General features: G+C 33.1%; 3 protein-coding genes across 4 annotated transcripts; 1 reads left to right on the top strand and 2 right to left on the bottom strand.

The window, feature by feature from the left end:
* Window positions 1-581: 581 nt before the first annotated feature.
* On the top strand, window positions 582-9635 carry LOC113518077 (mitogen-activated protein kinase p38b-like). 2 transcript variants are annotated; one of them, XM_026902838.3, is made up of 9 exons: window positions 582-829; window positions 994-1130; window positions 1320-1513; window positions 2445-2554; window positions 3522-3646; window positions 4475-4554; window positions 5205-5326; window positions 5649-5779; window positions 7084-9635. In XM_026902838.3, exons 1-9 carry the CDS (start codon window positions 726-728, stop codon window positions 7161-7163), a joined length of 1083 nt encoding a protein of 360 aa, XP_026758639.1. In that variant the 5' UTR covers window positions 582-725; the 3' UTR covers window positions 7164-9635. The 2 variants fall into 2 exon arrangements, with proteins under 2 accessions (XP_026758639.1, XP_026758638.1); XM_026902837.3 differs by lacking the exon at window positions 4475-4554 and adding an exon at window positions 4140-4219 and having other exon boundaries at window positions 584-829.
* Window positions 9636-10443: 808 nt separating this feature from the next.
* LOC113518078 (uncharacterized) lies at window positions 10444-13224 on the bottom strand. The gene is made up of 4 exons (XM_026902839.3): window positions 12881-13224; window positions 12398-12584; window positions 11906-12069; window positions 10444-11594 (listed from the first exon to the last, which is right to left on the bottom strand). Exons 1-4 carry the CDS (start codon window positions 12904-12906, stop codon window positions 10973-10975), a joined length of 999 nt encoding a protein of 332 aa, XP_026758640.2. The 5' UTR covers window positions 12907-13224; the 3' UTR covers window positions 10444-10972.
* A 1419-nt stretch (window positions 13225-14643) lies between these two features.
* On the bottom strand, window positions 14644-23180 carry LOC113518252 (E3 ubiquitin-protein ligase Topors-like). The gene is made up of 5 exons (XM_026903081.3): window positions 22704-23180; window positions 20889-21108; window positions 17902-18065; window positions 17371-17589; window positions 14644-17269 (listed from the first exon to the last, which is right to left on the bottom strand). The coding sequence occupies exons 2-5, from the start codon at window positions 21096-21098 to the stop codon at window positions 15676-15678; spliced, it is 2187 nt and encodes a 728-aa protein (XP_026758882.1). The 5' UTR covers window positions 21099-21108; window positions 22704-23180; the 3' UTR covers window positions 14644-15675.
* Window positions 23181-23355: the final 175 nt, after the last annotated feature.

Genomic DNA, 23355 nt, shown 5'->3' with positions numbered 1-23355 from the left:
ACGAAACACAAATTTAATGTTAAAATTACATAATACTTACCGTTTAAAAACATAAAAAATATGAAAATATTATTCCTTGGGACTTTGATGATTTATGACGAACGAAATGTTAAGCTCCATTTACTGGCCCAATTTAGGTGTGAACAAAAATACGAAATTGAGTCCGAACCTTCGGAATTTCATTTCATGGTAGGCCCCGTGTTTTTAGATTTGACTAGAAAATATCTAAGAACAAGGAATTACATAGAATGAATGATAAAATAAAAACTGTAAATCCTATCATTGCCTCCTTTTTTCTTATATAAATATAATTAGTAAAAAGAGGACGAAAGATATACCATCAGTTGCTATTATTGTCAATTCATTTGTAGGCTAGTGTATAGAAAATGTTATACGGCCGTATAAGCCTCGCAAATTCAGATGCAACCTGCTTGCATACTTTCTAGATAAACTGTGTCGAACATATTATCTAGCAATCTAAACATTGTTATTACCATTAACACCTCTTAGATTAAGAATAGTTCTGGCAGTAGGTACTCCTCTGCTTGCTTATTATTTGATCTGTAAAAAAAAATATTTTTTATTTAATTGATCTGTGTTTGGTTCAGTCAGAGTATTGCTTACGCAAAATAGAATTTAATCATAATTTTTACAGAATTAATTAGGCTTGTATTAATTCCAATAATTGACATTTGCATTCTTTTGATTTCCTAACAGAACTCAATATGCCTCGATTTCATAAAGTGGAAATTAATAAAACAGAATGGATTGTGCCTGAAAGATATCAAATGTTAACACCTGTGGGATCAGGGGCTTACGGTCAGGTTTGGTATGTATTTATTTGTAAACTGTTTCAGGCACCGCGCCAGTATTTATTTTCGATTCTAATTCAATCTAATGATAATCTTGTATATTCACTGCAGTTCCTGCATTGTAACAGTGCATTGCCCCTACGTGGGTGGACCGGTTATAAATTGTCTATCATTTTCCCAGTTCCGCTGTTGACACTCTGCATAATGTAAAAGTGGCAATAAAGAAATTAGCGAGGCCATTTCAGTCAGCAGTGCATGCTAAGAGGACTTACCGAGAGCTTCGCATGTTGAAGCACATGAATCATGAAAATGTTATTGGTGGGTGTACAGTTATTTGTCACAAAAAATCATATGAATGTATTTTTAAACATTATCAGTGTATTATTTGCAGTATAATATGTAAATAATATATATATTATGATACTGCACTTGTGTTTCATATGAAATATGTTACAGAATAATGTTACAGCATTATGTTTTTAACAAAAATTATTTCCTATAAAATAGGATTGCTGGATGTATTTAGTCCAGAAAAAACCATAGAGGAGTTCCAACAGGTGTACCTGGTCACCCACTTAATGGGAGCTGATTTGAATAATATAATCCGTACACAGAAATTGTCTGATGACCATGTACAGTTCCTTGTGTACCAGATTCTTCGTGGACTTAAGTATATACATTCTGCAGGAATTATTCATAGGGTATGTTAATTTATCTACTGTAAAATAATTTATATCAATTAAAGCAATTATGTTGTGAATTATGATAAGTAATCTATAAAGGTGTGATAAGGAAAAATCATAATAATAAATATAAAAAGCAAATGTAAATTTTCTTTAGACTCATTATAGAAAAAGGTAACCTTTCATGGATCTATCTTCACACTTCACTATAGCTTAGAACTATGTGGCATAGTTAAATATTATTATACCAGTATAGTTACATCAGTGGGTTATATTAATAGAATGCTAAAATGATTAAAGCAGGTTCTTTTTTAATCCTCCAGTAACTATTGTTTTGTTTCTTTTTATATTAAAAAAAGTGGTGTTAGTTAACTTAGGTGAAATGATTGACTATGGTTTCATGATCAAATTGGAGATTCAGTCTACTAATATCTGAGGTATTAAGTAATTCTTTGATATTATGCTTTAATGAGTGCAACTGTTGTTATGTAAACCATAAGAAAGGCTTTCACAATATAAGGGCCAAAATGGGATATCTTTTTTATAATTAAATTTGTAATAAAAATTATAAATAGTATAATCTTATTAAAATAATAAAATTGGAACTAGATAATGTCATTGGAGATATTTAAGAAAAAATAATATTAGGGCAATAAGAGAAGCCAATACAATAATTTTTTGAAATTTTGTCTGCCTGTCTGTATGTTTGTTCCAGCATTATGCAAAAACTATTGTATCAAATTAGAGCAGATACACAGTAGTATTACTGAAGGTCTAACTTAAAATTGGATGTATGTTTCATCTTGATATGCCATCTGAAAGTGGTCCTTTTAACTGATATTCCTACTTCTGAAATCCATGTATATAAGTAACAGAAAAAAATTGATTACTTTAATAATAAAGATTTACACTAAATACCGTGTTAAGTCTCAAAATTATTATATTACAGGACTTAAAGCCCTCAAACATTGCTGTTAATGAAGATTGTGAGTTAAAAATATTAGACTTCGGTTTAGCTAGGCCTACTGAGACTGAAATGACTGGATATGTAGCTACAAGGTATGTTGTTGTAATATTAGTATTATTATTATCATAGTAATCAGTATGTTTATATATGTATATGTTATGGACCAAGTGATTAATGAGAGCATTATACAAAATGCTTGGGCATTATGAATAATGGCCAGCTATATTAGACCAACTGATTTTAAGTGTAATTTGATAATAAAGCTACATTAGGCGAGGTACAGGACGGATAATAAGCGAGTGTTGTGTGTTGACCAATCAGAGACCGGTATAGCAGCGATGTAACTGTTGTTAGTGTTTGTTTAAGTAATTAATCATGGATATATCAAAATTGAGAGACATGAATCGCCAATTTGATGAAAGATTGAATGAAATAATATAGCTAAAATAACAAAATACTCAGTTTTTTTATCAATGAAAGCTATACAAAGATGATTGCTGAAGTTAAATCTGCAATGTTAAAAAGGACGCATAAAAATCAGAAAATTATCAGCGATTGCGAAAATTTGATGTCATGACTTTTTAGGTTAGGTTAGGTTTAGGTTTAACGTCAAAAATAAAAATAATAGTGATGAACCATGTGATGGACATTATGTATAATGCCTGGAAAATTTAATTATTTGAATAGTTATTATCAAATTGTCATCTCATAATGGTCATTTTTCATTATGCTCGGGCATTATTTATAATGGCCCATTTATCACTTAGTACATAACATATATAATATTCAGATGCATGCAGATATTATCGAGCATACTGATAAGTTATTATTGAGAAAAAATTTAACTCATACATAATTTTTTTTTTTATTATTGTGATAGTTCCTACAAGATTTTTTGAATAAAAACTGAATACATAATAATGATAATGTATTTTTCAGTAATATAGTAAAATCTACTTACCTATATTGTCAAAAAGTTTTAAAACAATGCCCTGTATTAGTAATAATTTACTGTGCTGTTATTATATTCTGCTTTCAAGTACACATATCAAATTATAGGTGGTATAGAGCACCTGAGATCATGCTCAACTGGATGCATTACAACCAGACTGTTGATATATGGTCAGTTGGTTGCATAATGGCTGAACTGCTGACTGGCAGGACCCTATTTCCAGGCACAGATCGTATCCTTTTAATACTGGCATTTAGAGCATTCAACATAGAATGTACTTTATATCTTTCTTTGAATGTATAAATGTAATTGACTTAATCAATCAATAATTTTAGACAATTCTATGTCTGACCAATTTTGAATTTTATTAGTATCATTTTCTTGTAAAAAGTGGAAAAATTAAATATAAGGTGTACTTCATCTCATGTGTTGAATGCTTTAAGTTTATTATAAAAATCGATGTATTACTTTTTCATGCTATATCTACCTACACTGTTTTATATTTCAAATAGAAACGGGCTACATGTTTTAACCAAAATTATTGTTTCACATGCTATACTCATTTTATACTCCTTACTAGATTAGCAGTTTAAATGCTTATGTTTTTTTTTAAAGAATATTATTATTATTATATATTTGTTTCCGTTTCACGTTATTATCTAACTTCCTAGTGTAGTATTAGAAACTGGCGCCTTATTGGCTTTCAACCTTAATGAACGAGACAGATATTCATCAATTGAATCTAATCATGGAAGTACTTGGGACGCCTAGTCAGGAATTCATGCAGAAGATTTCCTCTGAGTCTGTAAGTTGACTTCATTAATTATAGGGCTTATTTTGTAATCGCAGTACCTGCACCAACGACGGGGACACCCATAATTCAAACAACTGAGAGCTGAAAATGTCTTTGTATATATTTTTTTTTATAGTTTTACATCTATGATTTTAACAATACTTAGATAAGTCATAACACAGCTTTGCGTTAACATGCTTATTGGTTTCTACTGTCTACATGGCTTTTGTAAGTTTGGTGCTTGTAACCTTAACATTCGTGCGTCAGATATCGATCACCTCACGAGAATATTGTTTTTGTGTGGGAGTCCCGAACAAGAAACAGTTGATAAAATCATTAGCGAAGAGGTAAGCGAACTAACGAGATTATAAATGGTCTAAATATTATATATTTTCCAGACAGTTATATAGCAATATAATAAATGCAATAATATATAGTTACGATTAGTGCAATTAACTGAAACTACAATAACAAGCTAAATTGCTATTATTAATGATTGAAGCATCCTATTGCCCATGTATATATTGTTAAATTAGTAAATTTATAAGTAACTTAAGAAAATATGCATGCTAGGCGAATATTGTAAGAGGATGAAGTTACTTTTATTTTCTCTCTCATAATCTCTAGGGATACATTCATTACATACATTGTTGTGTCCAAAATGTGCCTCGTTTAAAACTTCTAATAATGCTCTTGTGTAATTGTCTATATGCAAATGTGATACAAGTTGTTGTGTTTGTTACTGCAACTCGCTTTGTCTGATTCATAGGTTACGTAATAGCACGACTGTGATTACGGTAATTGTAGATTCATGAATGAATAAATGAGTATACTTTATTTGCATTATACAATATAGGAAATAAGACAATCAACAAATGTAACGAAACAATTGTATAAGTACAGTAAGGCGGTCTTATTGTTGAGAGCAATCTTTTCAAAACGGCTTTAGGATTGTCATCATTATGCAAGTAACGCATTAATGCAACTTATGTTCCAGGCTCGAAACTACATCCAGACCCTGCCCCGTATGAAGAAGCGCGACTTTCGTGAAGTGTTCCGCGGAGCGAATCCTCTTGCCATCAGCCTGTTGGAACGTATGCTAGAGTTGGATGCTGATAAGTAAGACTCTGTAATTTATTAGAAATTTAATTAATTTATTTACATATGTTCTTTGGCGTTTTGATGGGTTTTTATTATATTAAAAATCGGGAAATTAATATTGTTCTTATTCATTAATATAATTTATATATATTTAACATTACCTTTTTTTTAAAGGTCTTTATCTACTATCTGCGAAACTGGACATGTTTTCCAAAAAAAAAAAACATGGATTTAAAAACGACAAATAACGTTGAGCCTCCTATACTAATACGATCCATATAGCTTTCATTTATTATTAAAATGAATTTAGAAGACATGAATACAAATGGTTAAATTGTAGGCGCATTACTGCGGAGGAAGCGCTCGCACACGAGTACTTGGCGCAGTACGCTGATCCGACTGACGAGCCCGAGTCTACGCCCTACGATGAGAGCTTCGAAGATATGGATCTTCCCGTTGAACAGTGGAAAGGTAATTGCATGTATACAAGTTATATATTATTATCAGTGCTATATCACCTTATGGCATATTGGCTGTAGTTGGGGGAGGGGGGGGGGGGAGGTTGGCATTAAGGAGCAATGCCCTACCTTAAATGCCCAATACCTCTTAAATTTGAAATGACAGATTCGCTTTTTCGAAGTCACAGAATTATAACTTCTGCCCTACCAAAAAAATATTTTGTCCTACCTTAAAGATAGGTCTAGCTACGGTCCTGCCTTATAGTATATACATGGTAATTATAAATATTTTGCTTGAATGAATCTTCTTCGATTCAAGGAGTTCCCATTATACTGTAGATTATAATTTGCAATCTTCTACAATTTCTAAAAAGTAATACTTGAACAAGGGAAGGGAATGGTAGATAAGATTCTGTTTATGCATTCACTGCTCGGATTCCCCTAAAGGACTAAGATTAGAAGGTAGTCTATAATTGTATGTATGTCACTTCAGACGTATACAGTCATCAAGTTTAACTTCAAGTGTAGATAAATATATAGAAAATTATGTACCTATCACTAGAGGGAGATGTTGTACAAAAGTCGTCTGCTTGGGTTCCTCTGTTCCATTTGTGTTTGCATGATTGCGTTTGTTTGAAGGGCAATATGACAATAAAATTACAGGGTTCAGAGGCTTAACACCTTAGTCCTTAGGAATGGGAATACATGAAGCGTGAATTTACTGGGTACAGAGGAATAACACCTGAGTTCTCAGAAATGGCAACGCATGGGGGGTATCATGGGCGAAACAGTATACTCTGTTATGTCCATGGTACTGCTCATATCTATAGGTGACGATTACCACTTTCCATCAGGTGGGCCGTCAGCTTGTTTGCCATTCTAAGTTGTATAAAAAAAAATTATCATGGGCGACACAGTACAATCCATTATGTTCGTGGTTCTTTTGTGACTTTTAAACAGTTTTAACTTGCATGTATTTTTATTTATATGAAACGCGATATATTCGGCTATTCTAAACCGATTTTAATAATTCAGAGCATTACTCCCGGTTCCGTGTTGGTTCATACATGACAATGTAAGTCAAGAGTGAACTCCTTTTTCTATTATTGAGAGACATATTCCATATTCTCTTAATTGAAACTGATTGTCGATCTCTGACTTTATTTATTAGACGACATGGCACAATATGATTTGGAGTAAGTTCTTTGTTTTGTAATTATTTTATATTTTTTGCTCCAATTGACGAGTATAATATTTAAATATTAACTCATATTTTTTCTTACTGAAAATAAAATAGTGAATTTTATCGGATTTCAGATTTGGTTTGGAAAGAAACTGTTGAATTTAAACCTCACCCACAGCACATGAGCACCGTGGTCGAAGTGAACACGTCATAACTTATGGTTTGATATTGTTTTTAAAGTGTATCCTATATTTTATTGTTTACGACTTGAACGAACCCGCTCGTAATACCAACTAGTCCAATGCGTTGATGTTATACAGTGCAATATTATTACAATTTGATTGATGGGCAGAATTGGGATTTACGGGTGAACATGTATTCGCGGCATTGCTGGACAATGCATTACTTGCAGCGATATTTTATTATTCACATGCTGGTTCATTGCTCGTGTTTTATAAAAAAATTCTTAAATAATATATGTTAACGAAGCGGTTTTATTTTGTTACAAAAATATTTGAAAAATTTTAGAAAAAAAATTTGCCTATAAGTGTAACTAATATACGTAATTAATATGATTCGCGCGCAGTTATATATAATTTGTATGTTTAATAATCAAATATAATTTATCGATTAATGGACGTCAATGGATTGAAAGTAATCACATAAATATGCCCAGTGGCTAATTTTAATTATATAGGTTGTAAAGTAAAATATTTTCAATTGTATGTTTAAATAACTGATGAGGTAAAATGTATTTAGTGGTAAAGGCAAAAGAAAACCTTATTAGTGTTAAAAGATATGTAATATCTATAAAATAGATAATAAAGCATGATTATGTATTAATAGATAGTGGATAACATTCTAGCATACAGTGGTAATTTGTTAAATTTAACATGTCATGGATTGACGGACAAAATAGAAATATAGTTTTTTCTAACCTAAAAGGTACTAAACTAGCGATTGTCTGATTTGTATGAAAGAATTGAAAATTCCATTCACATTTCGGCCATGTTGGGATTATTATACTTTGTATTATAAATAATACATTTAAACAGTATCATATATTAAATGTAATTGGAGCAATAACGCGTTTTATAAGATAGTGTTATGTATGCTTATATGAAAATAACAAAACACAATTAGTAGATCTTTAGAGCACTGGTGCTAATAAATAATACGCCTTATAAAATTAAGATTCACTGCTAATTGTTACTGGAACATATTGAAAACAGGGTTTTTCACGCTAATTGCTGTAATTGGTACTAATACATTCAATAGTGTTCGGCTTTTGTATTCAACTACTTACTATACAGCGACAATGGTAGCTGTCCGCCCACGTGACATTTATTTTGCTTTGGTTTTGTTTGAATTAGCTATACCATGTGAGTTTTAAGTGTAGAACTACAATATCTTTTAAGTAACTATGGTTTATTAATTTTATTACGTCTATCGCTATCTGATATATTGGTAGTATGGTCATGCTAAAATTAGACGTAGTTTTGAAAAACAGTGATATATGTGCAGTTTAGTTACTAGCACAGTTATAATTGTATTTTAGTGTACTAATTGTATTTAATATGGCATAAGAGGTAGTCATATTTTGTTGTATAATTTTGGAGTAGTGAACCGTAGCCTGAATTGTGCTATTTACATATAAATATTTTAATTGACAATATCTAAAGCTATGTTAGTCATATAGTACTCTAACTCGAAAACTATTCATTCAAAAACTATTCATAAAATTCATAAATATCGGAATTGAAGGGCTCAGTTCTACATCTCATTTTGATCGCAGGAGTAATAAAGTATTAATACATATTTTTATTATTGTGGTAGAATTTGGATTTTGTCTAAACTATGTCTAATTTTAATAAGTCAATGGCTATTTTTTACATTATGGTTTATATATAACAAAATTTAAAAAAGCAATATATATATATATATATATATATATATATATATATATATATATATATATATATATATATATATATATATATATATATATACTTGAATCTAAAATTCATCACTAATGAACTAAATTTGCGAAGATAACTGTCATGCGAATTCATTATATTTTTATATGTGTATAATATATTAAAAAACTTGCCTGTTATGGAACGATTGTTTTCAATATTCCACGAGCGAAATATATCACGTCAATTATGTGCTAGGCCTATGTGCGTTCGGAGGCGTCTTGGTATTCATTTTTTTTAAGTATCACTTATCTAGTACTTTAGTAATACTACTGTATTTGTAATGTATTTCTGGATTACCACTATTTCCATCACAAATATTTTTTATTTACAATTACATCTAAGTTCTATACTACAATTATATACTAGGTTTTGACTTGATTTTGTTTATATAATTTTGTATAATGAAGTTAATACCTATATGTCACATTGCCTTCTGATGTATAAAAACACTAAGTCAGCCATACTAGACTGGGTAGGTAGTATTATATTTTTCTAAGATGCTAGTAATCATCCGGTACTTATGTATCATACGGAACCTGACAAATGTTAGATACAAGGTCACCTACAAGAAGCTGAATATTGATATAATATATTTTGTCAAAAAAAAAAATTGTGGTAAGGGCTTAGAGATTTGAAGCAAATACTGGTCTGGTTCTGTATAATTAAATATAGACTTGTGAGAAATAAAGTACAATTCACCATAGAAATATTGTTTATTATTTATTCTTATTCTCTTGTTAGGCTAATTTACTTGAAATGGCACGTTTCGAGTAAATTAGCCAAACGATATTGATGGCTAATTTGGAAGGTTGTGGAACTTTTGGTAGTAATAAAATTAAAAGTAAACACATACTAATAGTAAAGGAATTAAACAAAATAATTCTATTCGAATACTTCAGTAAAATAATTTCAATCTCTATATCTATATTATATTATATTTTTTTTGTCTCCACCAATTCACCATTTCTATCAGGCATTTATAGATTGTCATCATGGGCGGCGGTAGTCACCATCAGGTGAGCCGAACGCTTGTTTGCCTCCTGTGTTATAAAAAAATAAAAAATATTAGGCATAAGTAGGGCGGAAATAAAGCTTCATAAGTACCTACTATACTCTCGAATGTGTGGCAAAGGTTTAGGTTAGGTTAGGTTGCGCATAATAAAAGAGTGTGATAAAGTTGATTTATTTATTGTAAATCTATACAGCACTGTGCAATAAAATAATGTTCATTTGCCAGGAACTGAAATTTGGACTTGTTTCAAATACATATGTCAAGTATTGAAGTTTCTTTATTTATATCAGTGACTTTATTGAGCCAATTTAATTTTACATTATAGTTACATGTACATTTACTAGATTAGAAACAAGATTATAAATAACGAAGTTACAAGATATAATTTGATTTGTATTAAAGTATATACCAAATATATAAAGTACACTGATATAAACCGGTGAATTGTAGTTTGAAGAATAGAGATTATGCACTTATTATAAATAAAGTATTTACCAATAGTCCAAATTAAAGTGCAAACACAAACTGCAAACTAAATTTGATAAAACAACATCATTGATAAACCTAAAGGGAAAGAAATAAAAAAAAAAATACTTTATCACATTGTTTGCATTGCCATTGACTAAAATCCACCATTAAGATGTTTTCTGTACAATCAAATTCAGCAGAAGATTATATCTTTTAAATCGGAATCTATGTTACTTCTCATCATCAGTTTATAACTGAGGAAGGTTTTTCTTCAGCTAAACCTTTTTCAGGTAATGTATAAAGATTCGAATTTGTTATGGCACTATTTATAACCTTACATGTTTCATTTGAACTTGATTCACCATTGTTTTTATTGTACACAACATTAACGACATTTTTCAGTATTTTGCTCTCACATCTTGTCGGCCGTCGATTGCGCTCTCTTCTAGGCCTGTGTTTGTGATTATTGGATATGCTGCTCATCTTTGCAATGGATCCGTGATGTGGTGCGTTTTGTTTTACTCCTCTTCTCGTCTTTCCCTGTACCAATACTTTATAAGGTTTTCATTTAGTTTTTCGTTTCAGCATTTTGTTTCTTTTACTGCTAGAAGACGATGTATCACTGTCACTAGAAGAATCATTATAGTTGTCGCTAGTGGATGTGGCATCGGTGGATGGGCTCATCAATGATATACAGGCCGTGGTGCGGCAGGTGTCGCTGGTGGTGGTGGAGTCGTCAGAGAGCAGGCGACGGCGACGGCGCACGGCCGGCGGTCGGATCACACTTTCGTCGCTGTCCGAGTCATCGCTCTCGTATATTATGCGACGTTTCGAAGTTAACTTTACTGATGGCTTAGGCCGATTTTTTTGAGCATCTCGAGTGTTTGCTGTTATTTCCGATGGCACAGTATCTTGTCCAATAACGTCACCGTCCACCACTATGTCTAAGTCCACTACCTCACGCGTTCTATACTTGGGTTCGGAGGAATCATCATCATCATCAGTGTTTGATTGTAACATTTTTTCGATAGTTATGTCGAAGATGGGTAGCGGAGGTCGACGGTGGGGCGCCGACGCTGATCCCGACTCCGGCGCCGGCGGCGGGTACAGTTCCGCCGCCATCATGCACTGCGCCAGAATATCCCGGACAGTGATGCCCTCATGTCGCGAAAGCGTCAACGTCGTCCTGCGCACACATTACAATAAAATGTAAACGACCTGTTTACATTTTATATACTGTATACAATTTTTTGGGGTTAACGGATTAATCGACTACTATGAAATTTAATACACCCATACTAATACGGGCTCGAGATACTTTCCTGTTAATTAACATATCCCGGTAACGCGAAATAAGATTCAGGTAAATTTAAATATGTTTGTTTGTTACCTTCTGGAGGCTTAATAGCTTAACTACCAATTATCATGAAATTTGGGGCACACCGAGTATTTTGTATTAAAGTATTGGATAAGTGTAATGTATATGTAATTACTTACATGTATGTGAACTTCCTCATATAAGGACCGTCATTGTCCAGTCTCTCAATTGTCTCCTCTTCTTCCCGCTGTTCCACCATATATCGCTCATACCGACGACTGGAGATTACATTGTGGATAATGGATTTAAAATTTTGTTTACAAAGTGGACATTCTGTTTTGACCTGCAACAATGGTTTATTAAAATATCAGTAAACAAATAGTGGTAATTTCATAATGTACCTATGTAAAGAAGGGAAAACTGACAAAAACCGATAAAATTTTCTGCCAAGGTCATAGCAATATTATGTAATGTAAACTTCAATTCTGTTTTATCTTCAATAGTGACTTTATATCTAGTCTATTAACTTTTGTATGAAGATTATGTTGTTAAACTTTCATTTCACTGGTATATACATATTTCATGTAGGCATGTTTATCTAATATATATAAATTTCTTATAAAAGATAATGTCATCAAAAAAGTTTTAGAGTTAATAAAATATAAACTTACTTTACTCCAAGTGAAAATACACTTAAAACAGAACTGATGAAGGCAGGAATCAGTAAATGATTTGTGTTCACAAGTGCCCAGACATATTGGGCAATTTGATGATGATGAACCACTCTTAACACTGCTAGGTTTGGCATCTGAACTGTCTTCTGGCATTGCTTCAGATACAGTCTCTATTTTGTGTTGCCTGCGATAGTAATTTTAGTAATATTAATATTCTAATTTGAAAAGAAAAAATAAAATAAAGATATTAATATAGATGAGAATAATAAAAGAAACTGCCTGTTCTCAAGCTTGAACATCTTGTATTATATAAGAAAAATAAGCAATTGTGGGCACAATATGTTTAACTGATTTAAGACAGAAAATCTTAAATCAGTTAAACATAGTGTATATAGTGACATGTAATTGTAATAATATTAAAATTACAAATAGAACTATTTCTCTTATATGCATATATAGTATTATGGAATATGGACTTACCGGTTGGAGTGTTGAGGCAGGTCCATGCTTTTAAGAATTACTTCTTCACTTCACGATTACTTGCACTAAATGACGCGGTTGGCGAGAAAGTATGCGCACGTATCGCGGTTAGGAGCTCCGAGAAGCGACTGACTAAGCGTCGAGCGTTTGAGCAGACATTGGCGAAGGGAGAGCGGGGCATGCGTCAGGGAAGAGTGACGTACCACTCACACGGGTAAGGCGAGGTGCGTACGTACGTTTTTTAATAACAATAGTTTCCATTATTGTTTAATACACTAAAGTGAATTTGCATTGCTTATGTAGCTGTTTTTTTGGAAAATTCAAAAATTCTGTATTATGAATTAGCTAGGTTTTTTATAACGCATTCGATATCGATATTTAGGATAGAGCCGTATACGCATACATACATACGACACTATGGATATCTATATTTTTTTTTATAATTTTTCCATTGCTTTGTTACTTGCATTTTATTTTCCCATTAATTGTTTGTCATTAATAATATCTTCGTTGTGACTTTCCATATTGCAAACGATTCTTCACTTGAGACTTTTTTCACGTTATTAATTTCGTCGTTCGACATGATTTCACGTACTAACCATGATGTACCAATTATACTGATGATGTAGTTGATGATCTTCATTTTAGTTTTTACGGACATAGACGCTAGTAACGTATTTTCTTAGTATATTTTACTGTTACTGTTTTTACGACACTTACAACTTTTTATCACTCTCGCTGGGCACATAACCCCACAAACACGGAAGACAGACAATAACAGTATTGCCAAATTATTTTTCCATAGTCATTCGGAATAAAAATGCGAATGTCCTCTTCAAGACAATCTGGGGATATTCTGCATACGCGTTACTTTAGTTTTTTTGTATATATGTTTATTTGTATATCTTTGATTGTGTATTTATATATGTATGTATTCATCATCATTGTCATATCAGCTTTTAACTATCTGATTACTGATACTATTACTGAACATAAGCTTCCCCCTTGGGTGTGTGTGTGTGTGTGTGTGTGTAGAGGGGGGGGGGAGGGTTACCAGTAGTTGCCACGCTTGGCAGGCGGATCGGCAACCGCTGTAAGATAGGGCATAAGTCCAGAATAATTGAGTGACTTCGTCAAAGCGATTCTGTCTAATTTTTTTGGGGCCTTTCCCATCCCTCGCCTTCCGTTAGTCGCCCCTTACGACATCCACAGGATAGGAAAGGGCAGCCTATTCTATGCCAGGACCATGCTACATATGTATTATGAGTAAATATTTATATTGTGATATTTATGTACTTCCTTATTTATAATATTAAAGTGTTATGCTTTGTGATATATATATATGCTTTCAGATGTATTAGTTATCATTTAGATGTGTTATTTTGTCTTATAGACTTAGTATACCGTACTTGTTGTCCAGTATTAATGTTATGCTCGTGTTATAAACACCTATTATTATTATATTTTTTAATTGGCTTATTTTATTATTTTTTACAAAAAATCTGTTTTTATTATTTTATTTATTATATTTTTTTTTGTCTCCACCAATTCACGCTTTCTATCAGGCATTTATAGATTGTCATCATGGGCGGCGGTAGTCACCATCAGGTGAGCCGTACGCTTGTTTGCCTCCTGTGTTATAATAAATTAAAACATATTAGGCATAAGTAGGGCGGAAATAAAGCTACATAAGTACCTACTATACTCTCGAATGTGTGGCAAAGGTTTAGGTTAGATTAGGTTGCGCATAATAAAGAGTGAGATAAAATTGATTTATTTATTGTAAATCTATACAGCACTGTGGAATCAATGTAATGGCAAATTATAGTATCAATTATATATAATTATAGAGCTGCACCTCATTCGTATGTTGGATTTATATCCTCGTTCGACTTCTGTAAGCACTCACATGACAAAAGCGAACGAAAATATTATTTGGCATGAGTTTTCAAAATAATTAAATATGCTACCAAATGTTCGTAACGTTTATATCTAATACTATAATTTATAATCCTGTTATAGTAGTAAGTCGTTACCCTTAAATGCAACATAAAAAAGGTGCAGTCATCTGATAATAGCAAATAAAATATGTGAACTCTTAAAATTCACATTGGCTATGTACATTTTTTTTTTAATGTTACAATGGTTTTACTTAATGCATGTGATTCGGATACGGCATGGTTTCCAATAATTCCTACAAAAAAATAATGTTCATTTGCTAGGAACTTAAATTTTGGTTGAATCAAATACATATGTCAAGTATTGAAAATTCTCTATTTATATCAGTGACTTCACTGAACCAATTTAATTTTACATCACAGTTACATGTACATTTACTATATTTCATTCAAATATCCGTATTTCAAACAATATTATAAACAACAAAGTTACAAGATATAATTTGATTTGTATTAAAGTATATACCAAATATATAAAGTACACTGATATATACCAGTGAATTGTAGTTTGAAGAATAGAGATTATGCACTTATTATAAATAAATTATTTACCAATAGTCCAAATTAAAGTTTTATAAAATAAACAAAACACTATTCGGTTGTGTGTAAGTAGGCATGTACAGTGAGTTACATTACTCATACACTATCTTAAAATCCAGTCTCTGAATCTAATTCAAGTAACATACAAATGTACAAATATACAGATTGACTGTAACTATATTTTTCCAAACACAAATTGCAAACTAAATTTGATAAAACAACATCTTTGATAAAGGGAAAGAAATAAAAAAATTACTTTATCACATTATTTGCATTGTCATTGACTAAAGTCCATCATTAAGATGTTTTCTGTACAGTCAAATTCAGCGGAAGATTATCTTCTGAATCAGAATCTTCGTTATTTTTCATAAAGTTTATAACTGAGGAAGTTTCTTCTTCAACCAAACCTTTTTCAGGTAATGTATTAGGATTTGAATTTGTTACGGCACTATTTAAAACCTTACATGTTCCACTTGATTCACCATTATTTTTATTGTACATAACATTAACAACACTTTTCAGTCTTTTGCTCTCATAGTTTGTCGGCCGTCGATTACGCTCTCTTCTAGACCTGTGTTTGTGATTACTGGAGATTCCACTAGTACTAGGTTGGTCTGTATCTATAGAAGTCGTAACTGGTGCATTAGAAGATTCATTCTTTTTTGATGATTTACCAGTTTTACTAGAATGTGATTTACGTTTCCTAGGTTTATCCTTTTCTAACTTAATAGATTGCTTATCTTTGTGATGAGTCCGTGATGTGCGTTTTGTTTTACTTCTCTTCTTGTCTTTCCCTGTACTAATACATTCTTTACAAGATTTTCTTTTAGTTTTTCGCTTCAGAATTTTGTTTCTTTTACTGCTAGAAGAGGATGTATCACTATCAGTAGAAGAATCATTATAGTTGTCGCTAGTGGATGTGGCATCGGTGGATGGGCTCATCAACGATGTACAGGACGACAGCGAGGTGAGTGACTCGGATGTCGGTTGCCACTCACTAGCGGGGGAAGGCGTGGTGCGGCAGGTGTCGCTGGTGGTGGCGGTGTCGTTGGAGCGCTGGCGGCGGCGACGGCGTACGGCCGACGATCGATTCACACTCTCGTCACTGTCCGAGTCGTCGTTCTCGTACATTATGTGACGTTTTAAAGTTAATTTTACTGATGGTGTAGGCCGATTTTCTTGAGCTTCTTGAGTGTTTGCTGTTGGTTCCGATGGCACAGTATCTTGTAAAATAACATCACTATCTGAACCGAGTAAGTCCACCACCTCAGGTGTTCTATCCTGGGGTGGTTTTATGTAACCCACAACCATAACTTCGGAAGAATCATCATCAGTGTCTGAGTGTGATATACTTTCGATAGTTATAACATTATTATTTGTTGTAGGCTCAGAAATGTAATTTTGTGGATATACAGGTTCTGGCGCTCTGGAAGGACCCATTATTCTGGAGGATGCCTGTAGCCTAGATGGCCCCGGTATTCTCGAAACACTGGGCACTCTAGAAGGTCCTGGAGGAGGTTCTGCTGGTTCAGAACTGGATACCATTACTATGTCAGAGTCGACACTTCCTTCTGACTCTGAACTTGAAATAACTTCATTAACCATTGTTGATATTCTAGTGTCAGTAGTGTATTGTACATATCTATCATAACCAGTCATATCATAAGGGGTAGAAGCGAAACAATATAGTTCATGAAGGAAATGCTCAGTCCGATCCCTGAAATACACTTGTACAGCTTCTCTGAATTCTGGTGATGTAATATGGTACCGTGGAAGTAATTCCAAGATACGAGAAATTACATATGATATGTGTCCTACATTTTCATTCAATAAATAATGAAGTTCTCTGTTGAGCCAAGGCACTAACCGATGCATTTGCGTATCATTATATCTGAAATATTAGAAAAAAAATAAGTAAATAAAATATATCTAAAAACGCAGAATTAAAAACATCAATTTCAGATTTGAAAATGCATTTTTAATTACGAGTACCTGTAGAATTCCGGCGTACAGTCCCTGAAGCGGCCGGTGAAGTCAGGTAGCGGACGCGCCCATAAGCGGTGGCGGTACACTGTGCGGCGGAAGGAGGCCGGCGAAGGGCGACGGCGGGGCGCTGGCGCCGGTGGCGGGAATAGTTCCGCCGTCAACGGGTACTGCGTCAGCAGCTCCCGGATAGTGATGGACTCGTGTCGCGGAAGCGTCAACGTCGTCCTGCGCACACATTACAATAAGATGTAAACAGGTCTATACAATTTTTTGGGCTTAACGGTTTAAACAACTACTATGAAATTTGGTATACCCATACTAATATGGGCTCGAGATATTTTCCTGTTAATGAACATATCCCGATAACGAGAAATAAAGTTTCAAGTAAATTTAAATATAAACATAAAATGAAAATGAGTTTGTTTATTACCTTCTGGAGGCTTAATAACTTAACTACCAATTATCATGAAATTTGGGGCACACCGAGTATTTTGTATCAAAGTATTGGATAAGTGTAATGTATATGTAATTAGTTACCTGTATCGGAACCTCCTCGTATAAGAGCCGTCATTGTCCAATCTCTCAATTGTTTCCTCTGTTTCCCGCTGTTCCACCATATATTCCTCATACTGATGATTGGAACGTACATTGTGAATAATGGATTTAAAATTTTGTTTACAAAGTGGACATTCTGCTTTGACCTGCAACAATGGTTTATTAAAATATCAGTAAATATATAGTGGTAATTTCATAATGTACCTAGTTAAAGGGAATTTCTCCTTTTTTCAATTTAAATAGCTGCCACCAATTTCGATTGGTGATTCTGCCAACGTCATGGTTGAGACATGGTGAAATATTCTTATTTCTGTGGTTCTTGAATCTGACCGATATTGAACAATGTCACTTGGTGTTGAAATTGTAGGCTAAAAACGAATACAATACATGAGTTTTAAAACAAATAAGCAAGTGTCCGTACGGGTAAAATTAATAACCAAGGGACAACATCTGTAAGAGCGACAACAAAAAAGGCCAATGCGACTTTAGGAAGTCTACTTTAATTTCAAATTATTTAGGACAAAAATTTTGCCAGTATTTTGACAAACGGAGAGTGGACTAATATTTAAAAATATAGAATATTGATAGGACGGGGTATATCATAGGGTAACAGGTCATACAATGACAGCATCTGTGACAAAGTGTCCATTCTTTAAAATGTTCTTCAACAATTTTATTAAATTCCTGATTGGTTGTAAGGGAATGTTTCTGTATACTAAAATTTAAAATAATCCTGATATGATGATGGGATATTGAGCTGGGATATGGGAAAGAGTCGAAGTTAGATTAAAAAAGAGGATGTCGATGCATTTTAACTATTAAAGTATTCGAATTTTTAAGTTTCTGAAAGCTGTTAAGGAGTGGGGGTGGGGCCTTATGTGATCAATATGAAGAGGAAGGAATTAAATTGGATATGGATTCTAGTACAGGGAGTAAAGGATGAGTCCTGTACTGTGCGATGTTAAGGAAAAATCGATCGGAGAGGAATTGTCTACGGAGATGTAAAGGGGGGACAACACACTCTACTTAGACTGCATTGGTTGGAGAAGACTACATTGTACCTAGGATAATAAAGCTATCTAAGCTTGAAGTCTGTCAAACTTTGCAAAAGCAAAAGTAATGGCTCTAAAAGAAAACAACCAACCAACAATTAGGAGTTAATTTGATTATCAAATTGACTCCAAATTATGGCATCGTAAAAAGTTTTTGGCTATAGGGGTGTGAGCCCTAACGGACTCCAAAAAGGGTTTTTAACACATTAATGCCGCTTTCATACTTTTCAGATATGTAGGAAAGATGATGAAGGCCTATTAGTCTAAAATTTTACTTTGTCCTTAATCTTCATTATTTCGCCATTAAAATATACGAAGGGAGGTCAAAAAGTTCGCAGAATGGCGGGGTTGGTGGGGGTTGGTTTACTCGTCCATGTAGTCACTTATTAAGCACCTCATTAAGAGTATATATACCAAGTTTGAACCAAATCGGGTTATTAACTTTTGAGTTATCGATCTGCAAACAAGTGAATCGAGAAGAAATCGGCGAGTATGGAGAAAATTAAACACTGCACTGTTATTAAGTTCCTCAACAAGCAAGGAAAATCCGCTCAGACGATTTATCAAGAGCTGTTCGCTGTTTACGCGGACTCTGCTCCTGGTAAAACCATAGTTTACAAGTGGCATGGTCTTTTTAAACAAGGTAGAGAGTCTATTGAATGACCCCCGCTCCGGACGGTCAATTGAGGCCACCACACTGGAAATTGTCGCATAAGTAGAAAAACTTGTATTAGAAGATACCCGGTTGAAGAAGAAGCAGCTTGCAGCAATGGTTGGAGTATCCGAAACAAGTATTTTAAATATTCTACATCATCATCTTGGCATGACTAAAGTCAGTGCAGAATGGGTTTTAAGAATGCTCACGCTACTTCAAAAAAGTAAGCGTGTTGAGTGTTCTCGCCAGTTTTTGAAGCTCTGTGGAGAGAGTAGGGAAGAAGTTATGGCTCGAACTGTTACTGGAGATGAAACCTGGATTCACCACTATGAAATTGAGTCGAAGCAAGAGTCGATGCAGTGGCATAAAAAAGGCACAACTCCTCCGAAGAAGTTTAAGTGTCACAATCGGCCGGAAAGGTCATGGCGACTATTTTTTGGGATACAGAAGGTATTTTAGATATATTAGATACTGATAGATTATAAAGATTGTAGTGTGACTATAACGTTTTTATGGAGAAAAGGGACGAATTTGAGGAGACGAGTAGAGTAACCTGCAGGTTAACCATATCAGGTTCTATTCTATTCACATGTACAGGGTAGGGAGCAGATTCTGTAACTTTGTATTTATAATGCGTATCATTCTCGAATCCTGGCAAAATATACATAGCTGGATAGAGACCGATGGAGGGTTTGATTTTTTGTTATCGTCACTATTCAAGTTTTAGTTATCTGTCGCTTGGGTTTTCCATGTGACTATCAGTAAGGTCTCCACCATCTGGGAGGTTATCATCCGCACCCATCTCCATCATATTTACAATGGAGATAGGTCACATATATATAAATAAATACTTACCCCCCAACAATGAACGAACACAACACAAATCAGAACAAAAGCACAAAATCTCAGCACAACTAGAAGTTTAAAACAGTCAAATAATGCAACCACGTGTCAATCTAACACACTTCCGAAGGCTGAATCAAGAAGGGAATTTGAAAACTAACAAAAGCAATAAAAATTTCTTCCAAGGTCATATTAATATTATGTTATGTAAACTTCAATTCTGTCTTATCTTCACTAGTGACTTTATACTATATGACCTAGTCTATTAACTTTTGTATGAATATTGTTGTTAAACATTCATTTCACTGGTATAAATTTCAAGTAAGCATGTTTATCTAATACATATAAATTTCTTTTAAAAGATAATGTCATTTTCATCAAAAGGATTTTAGAGTTAATAAAGTATAAAATAAACTTACTTTACTCCAAGTTAAAAGACACTTGAAACAGAACTGATGAAGGCAGGAATCAGTAAATGATTTGTTTTTACAAGTGCCGAGGCATATTGCACAATTTGGTGGTGGTGAACCACGACCTCCTTCGTTACGTGGACTACTGTCGTCACTCTTAACACTGCTGGGGTTGGCACCTGAACTATCTTCTGGCACTGCTTGAGATACCGTTTCCATTTTGTATTGCCTGCAATAGTAATTTCAGTAATATTAATTTCTTTATTTGAAAAGAAGTAAAATAAAAAATTGTAAGCACAATATGTTTTACTGATTTAAAACTTCCTTTCAAGGTCCTAAAATCAAAGTTGAATAAGAAAAGTTTGTTTCATTAAAGTAACTTGACTGGAGATTTCTGCCTTTAATTGACTACTGCTATACATAGGCATTCCCCTACGGGAGGGGGAGAGGGCTTTGCCAATAGTTGGCATGCTTGGCAGGCAGATTGGTAACCGCGATTAGGCTTTGATGTTGATTTTAAGAGGGACTTTGCTGCTATTTGCTCATTAAGTTCTTTTAGTTGCCTCTTAGGACACCCACAGGAGGTGGTCCATTGTATGCCGGGACCGCATGGCATATAAGCATAATTATATGTAAACTAAACTTTAAACCTGTGAATGAAAACCTTGAAAATTCAAACCCACTAGATGTTTTGGTACTGATCTGATTTTGAAAATTCTTTCATTATTAGTATATTATCTCTGAGTGCTATAGGCTACATTTACTAACACAAATAGCTAATTTAAAATGGAAATTTCACAGAGATAAAAGTTTAATTTTAGGTTATTTTTCTTTTTTTTACAACTTGGAATGGCAAACAAGCTGACAGCCCACCTGATAGAAAGTGGTAATCATCACCCATGGACATGAACCATCCAACTAATAAAACTATATAAACATAGACAAATGAAAATGCTAAATAGGTTATTCATTTAAAAATCCTAGAGAATATTAGTGCAGTACTTTTACACAGACCAAGATATCAGCCTTACCAAAATGTCGAACAATTTAAAAGTTACATAAACAAACATTACACTCATACAAAGTCGGGGTGGGTCACTAGTATTATATAAAAGGCACATTATTAACTATCTAATGAAATCAAAATTCTATTATCCCCTTTTATCTTTTAGTTCTGGTTTCAGGAGTTAGGAATTAAATTATTAATTAAAGAAATTTTAAAACTGGGATTATAAAGGGGAGCCATGGAAAAGAAAGCTACAGTAAACAATAGAAAGGTGTGTTAATTTTGAAAATTTGTTAGAATATAAGTGGCTTGTATTCTCTCTCTCTCTCTCTCTCTCTTGGGCTTAGCCTGTACTTATCTTTATGGAGGCATTATAAGAAAAAAAATTAATTTGAAACTAACAGCACTAGTCAAAACCTTACTAATTCATCAGGAATTACAATCATGAGCACATTTATCTTTATTTAATAATAATGATAACTGTAAAGATTAAGGTTACAGATGTGAGACTAGAAATTAGAGCATACAGTGAGACAAGTATAAAATATGTTTTTAATGTAACTGCAGAAATTCCACATATGAAATTTTATGTGAATGTAAAAACTAAGAAGCTAACTAGAAAATTTATATTTATGTGTAGTATGTAAGATTTTTACATCCATTTTTAACATTTACTTCCACAAATTATTCTGGGCAAGGATTACGACATTAATAACTTAATAAATTTACTTGATATTATTCATAATTCACGAATTAAAAGTAAAATACAGATCAATATAATATCCAACAAAATAATAGTTAGGTACAAACTTGCTTACCTCAATTTTTATGTCCAGAAGTACCTATTTGGTGATAACAAACCCCGATCTACATAATCAATGTGCGTGATCTTGACAGATTTCCACTGGAACGTGACGTGACGAAGAAGTCCCGAAATTGAATGCAATAATTTTTAAGAATGAATAAACATTGAACTGTTTTTACACAACATTAATTATAAACATAACGAGGAACAATATATCAATATCCCATAAAACAAGAACTAAGCAAATACACTGTCTACTAGTCAACATTGGTCGACTAGTTATGGTTCATTTCAGAACTCAAGCAATGATAAACAAGTTGATTTATCGACTTTCATGATTAAAATAAGTTAGTTTAAATATGTATTTTAAAGTATTAAAAAGCCACGAATTTATTGTTCTTTCATCACAAGATAAGACGAGATTTAAGAAGATAATATTAAAGAAATCTAATTTAATCGCAACTTATATACTACATTCTTCGAAAAGACCAATCAATCAAAGAGAACATACAAATAACAGAGTAATATATAATGAGTAAAATGGGCTCCGTAAACGCTCTAGTAAAATCAAAGACACGATAAAAAAAAAAGACGGAATACCTTAATCTAAGAACAAATTAGAATAGAAGGAATAAATAAAATAAAAATAGGTAATTATATGACTG

This window comes from Galleria mellonella, unplaced genomic scaffold, assembly GCF_026898425.1.
Source record: "Galleria mellonella isolate WM207_F2 unplaced genomic scaffold, CSIRO_AGI_GalMel_v1 utg132, whole genome shotgun sequence".
NCBI classification, from domain to species: domain Eukaryota; kingdom Metazoa; phylum Arthropoda; class Insecta; order Lepidoptera; family Pyralidae; genus Galleria; species Galleria mellonella.
Note: the sequence above shows the minus strand (reverse complement) of the source record. Positions and strands in the feature narration are given on the sequence as shown.

Bases quoted from the DNA above. Each gene is read 5' to 3' on its own strand.
- LOC113518078 (XM_026902839.3), bottom strand. From the start codon at position 12,906: ATGGACCTGCCTCAACACTCCAACCG. The intron at 12,585-12,880 runs GTAAGTCCATAT...TTACTATCGCAG, and splicing joins CTGCCTCAACACTCCAACCG to GCAACACAAAATAGAGACTG. The intron at 11,595-11,905 runs GTAAGTAATTAC...ATGTGTGCGCAG, and splicing joins ATGAGGAAGTTCACATACAT to GACGACGTTGACGCTTTCGC.
- LOC113518077 (XM_026902838.3), top strand. From the start codon at position 726: ATGCCTCGATTTCATAAAGTGGAAATTAATAAAACAGAATGGATTGTG. The intron at 830-993 runs GTATGTATTTAT...TCATTTTCCCAG, and splicing joins GGGGCTTACGGTCAGGTTTG to TTCCGCTGTTGACACTCTGC. The intron at 3,647-4,474 runs GTATCCTTTTAA...TTCGTGCGTCAG, and splicing joins CCTATTTCCAGGCACAGATC to ATATCGATCACCTCACGAGA.
- LOC113518252 (XM_026903081.3), bottom strand. From the start codon at position 21,098: ATGGAAACGGTATCTCAAGCAGTGCCAGAAGATAGTTCAGGTGCCAAC. The intron at 18,066-20,888 runs GTAAGTTTATTT...CCATTGTTGCAG, and splicing joins GTCTTTTAACTTGGAGTAAA to GTCAAAGCAGAATGTCCACT. The intron at 17,590-17,901 runs GTAACTAATTAC...ATGTGTGCGCAG, and splicing joins ACGAGGAGGTTCCGATACAG to GACGACGTTGACGCTTCCGC.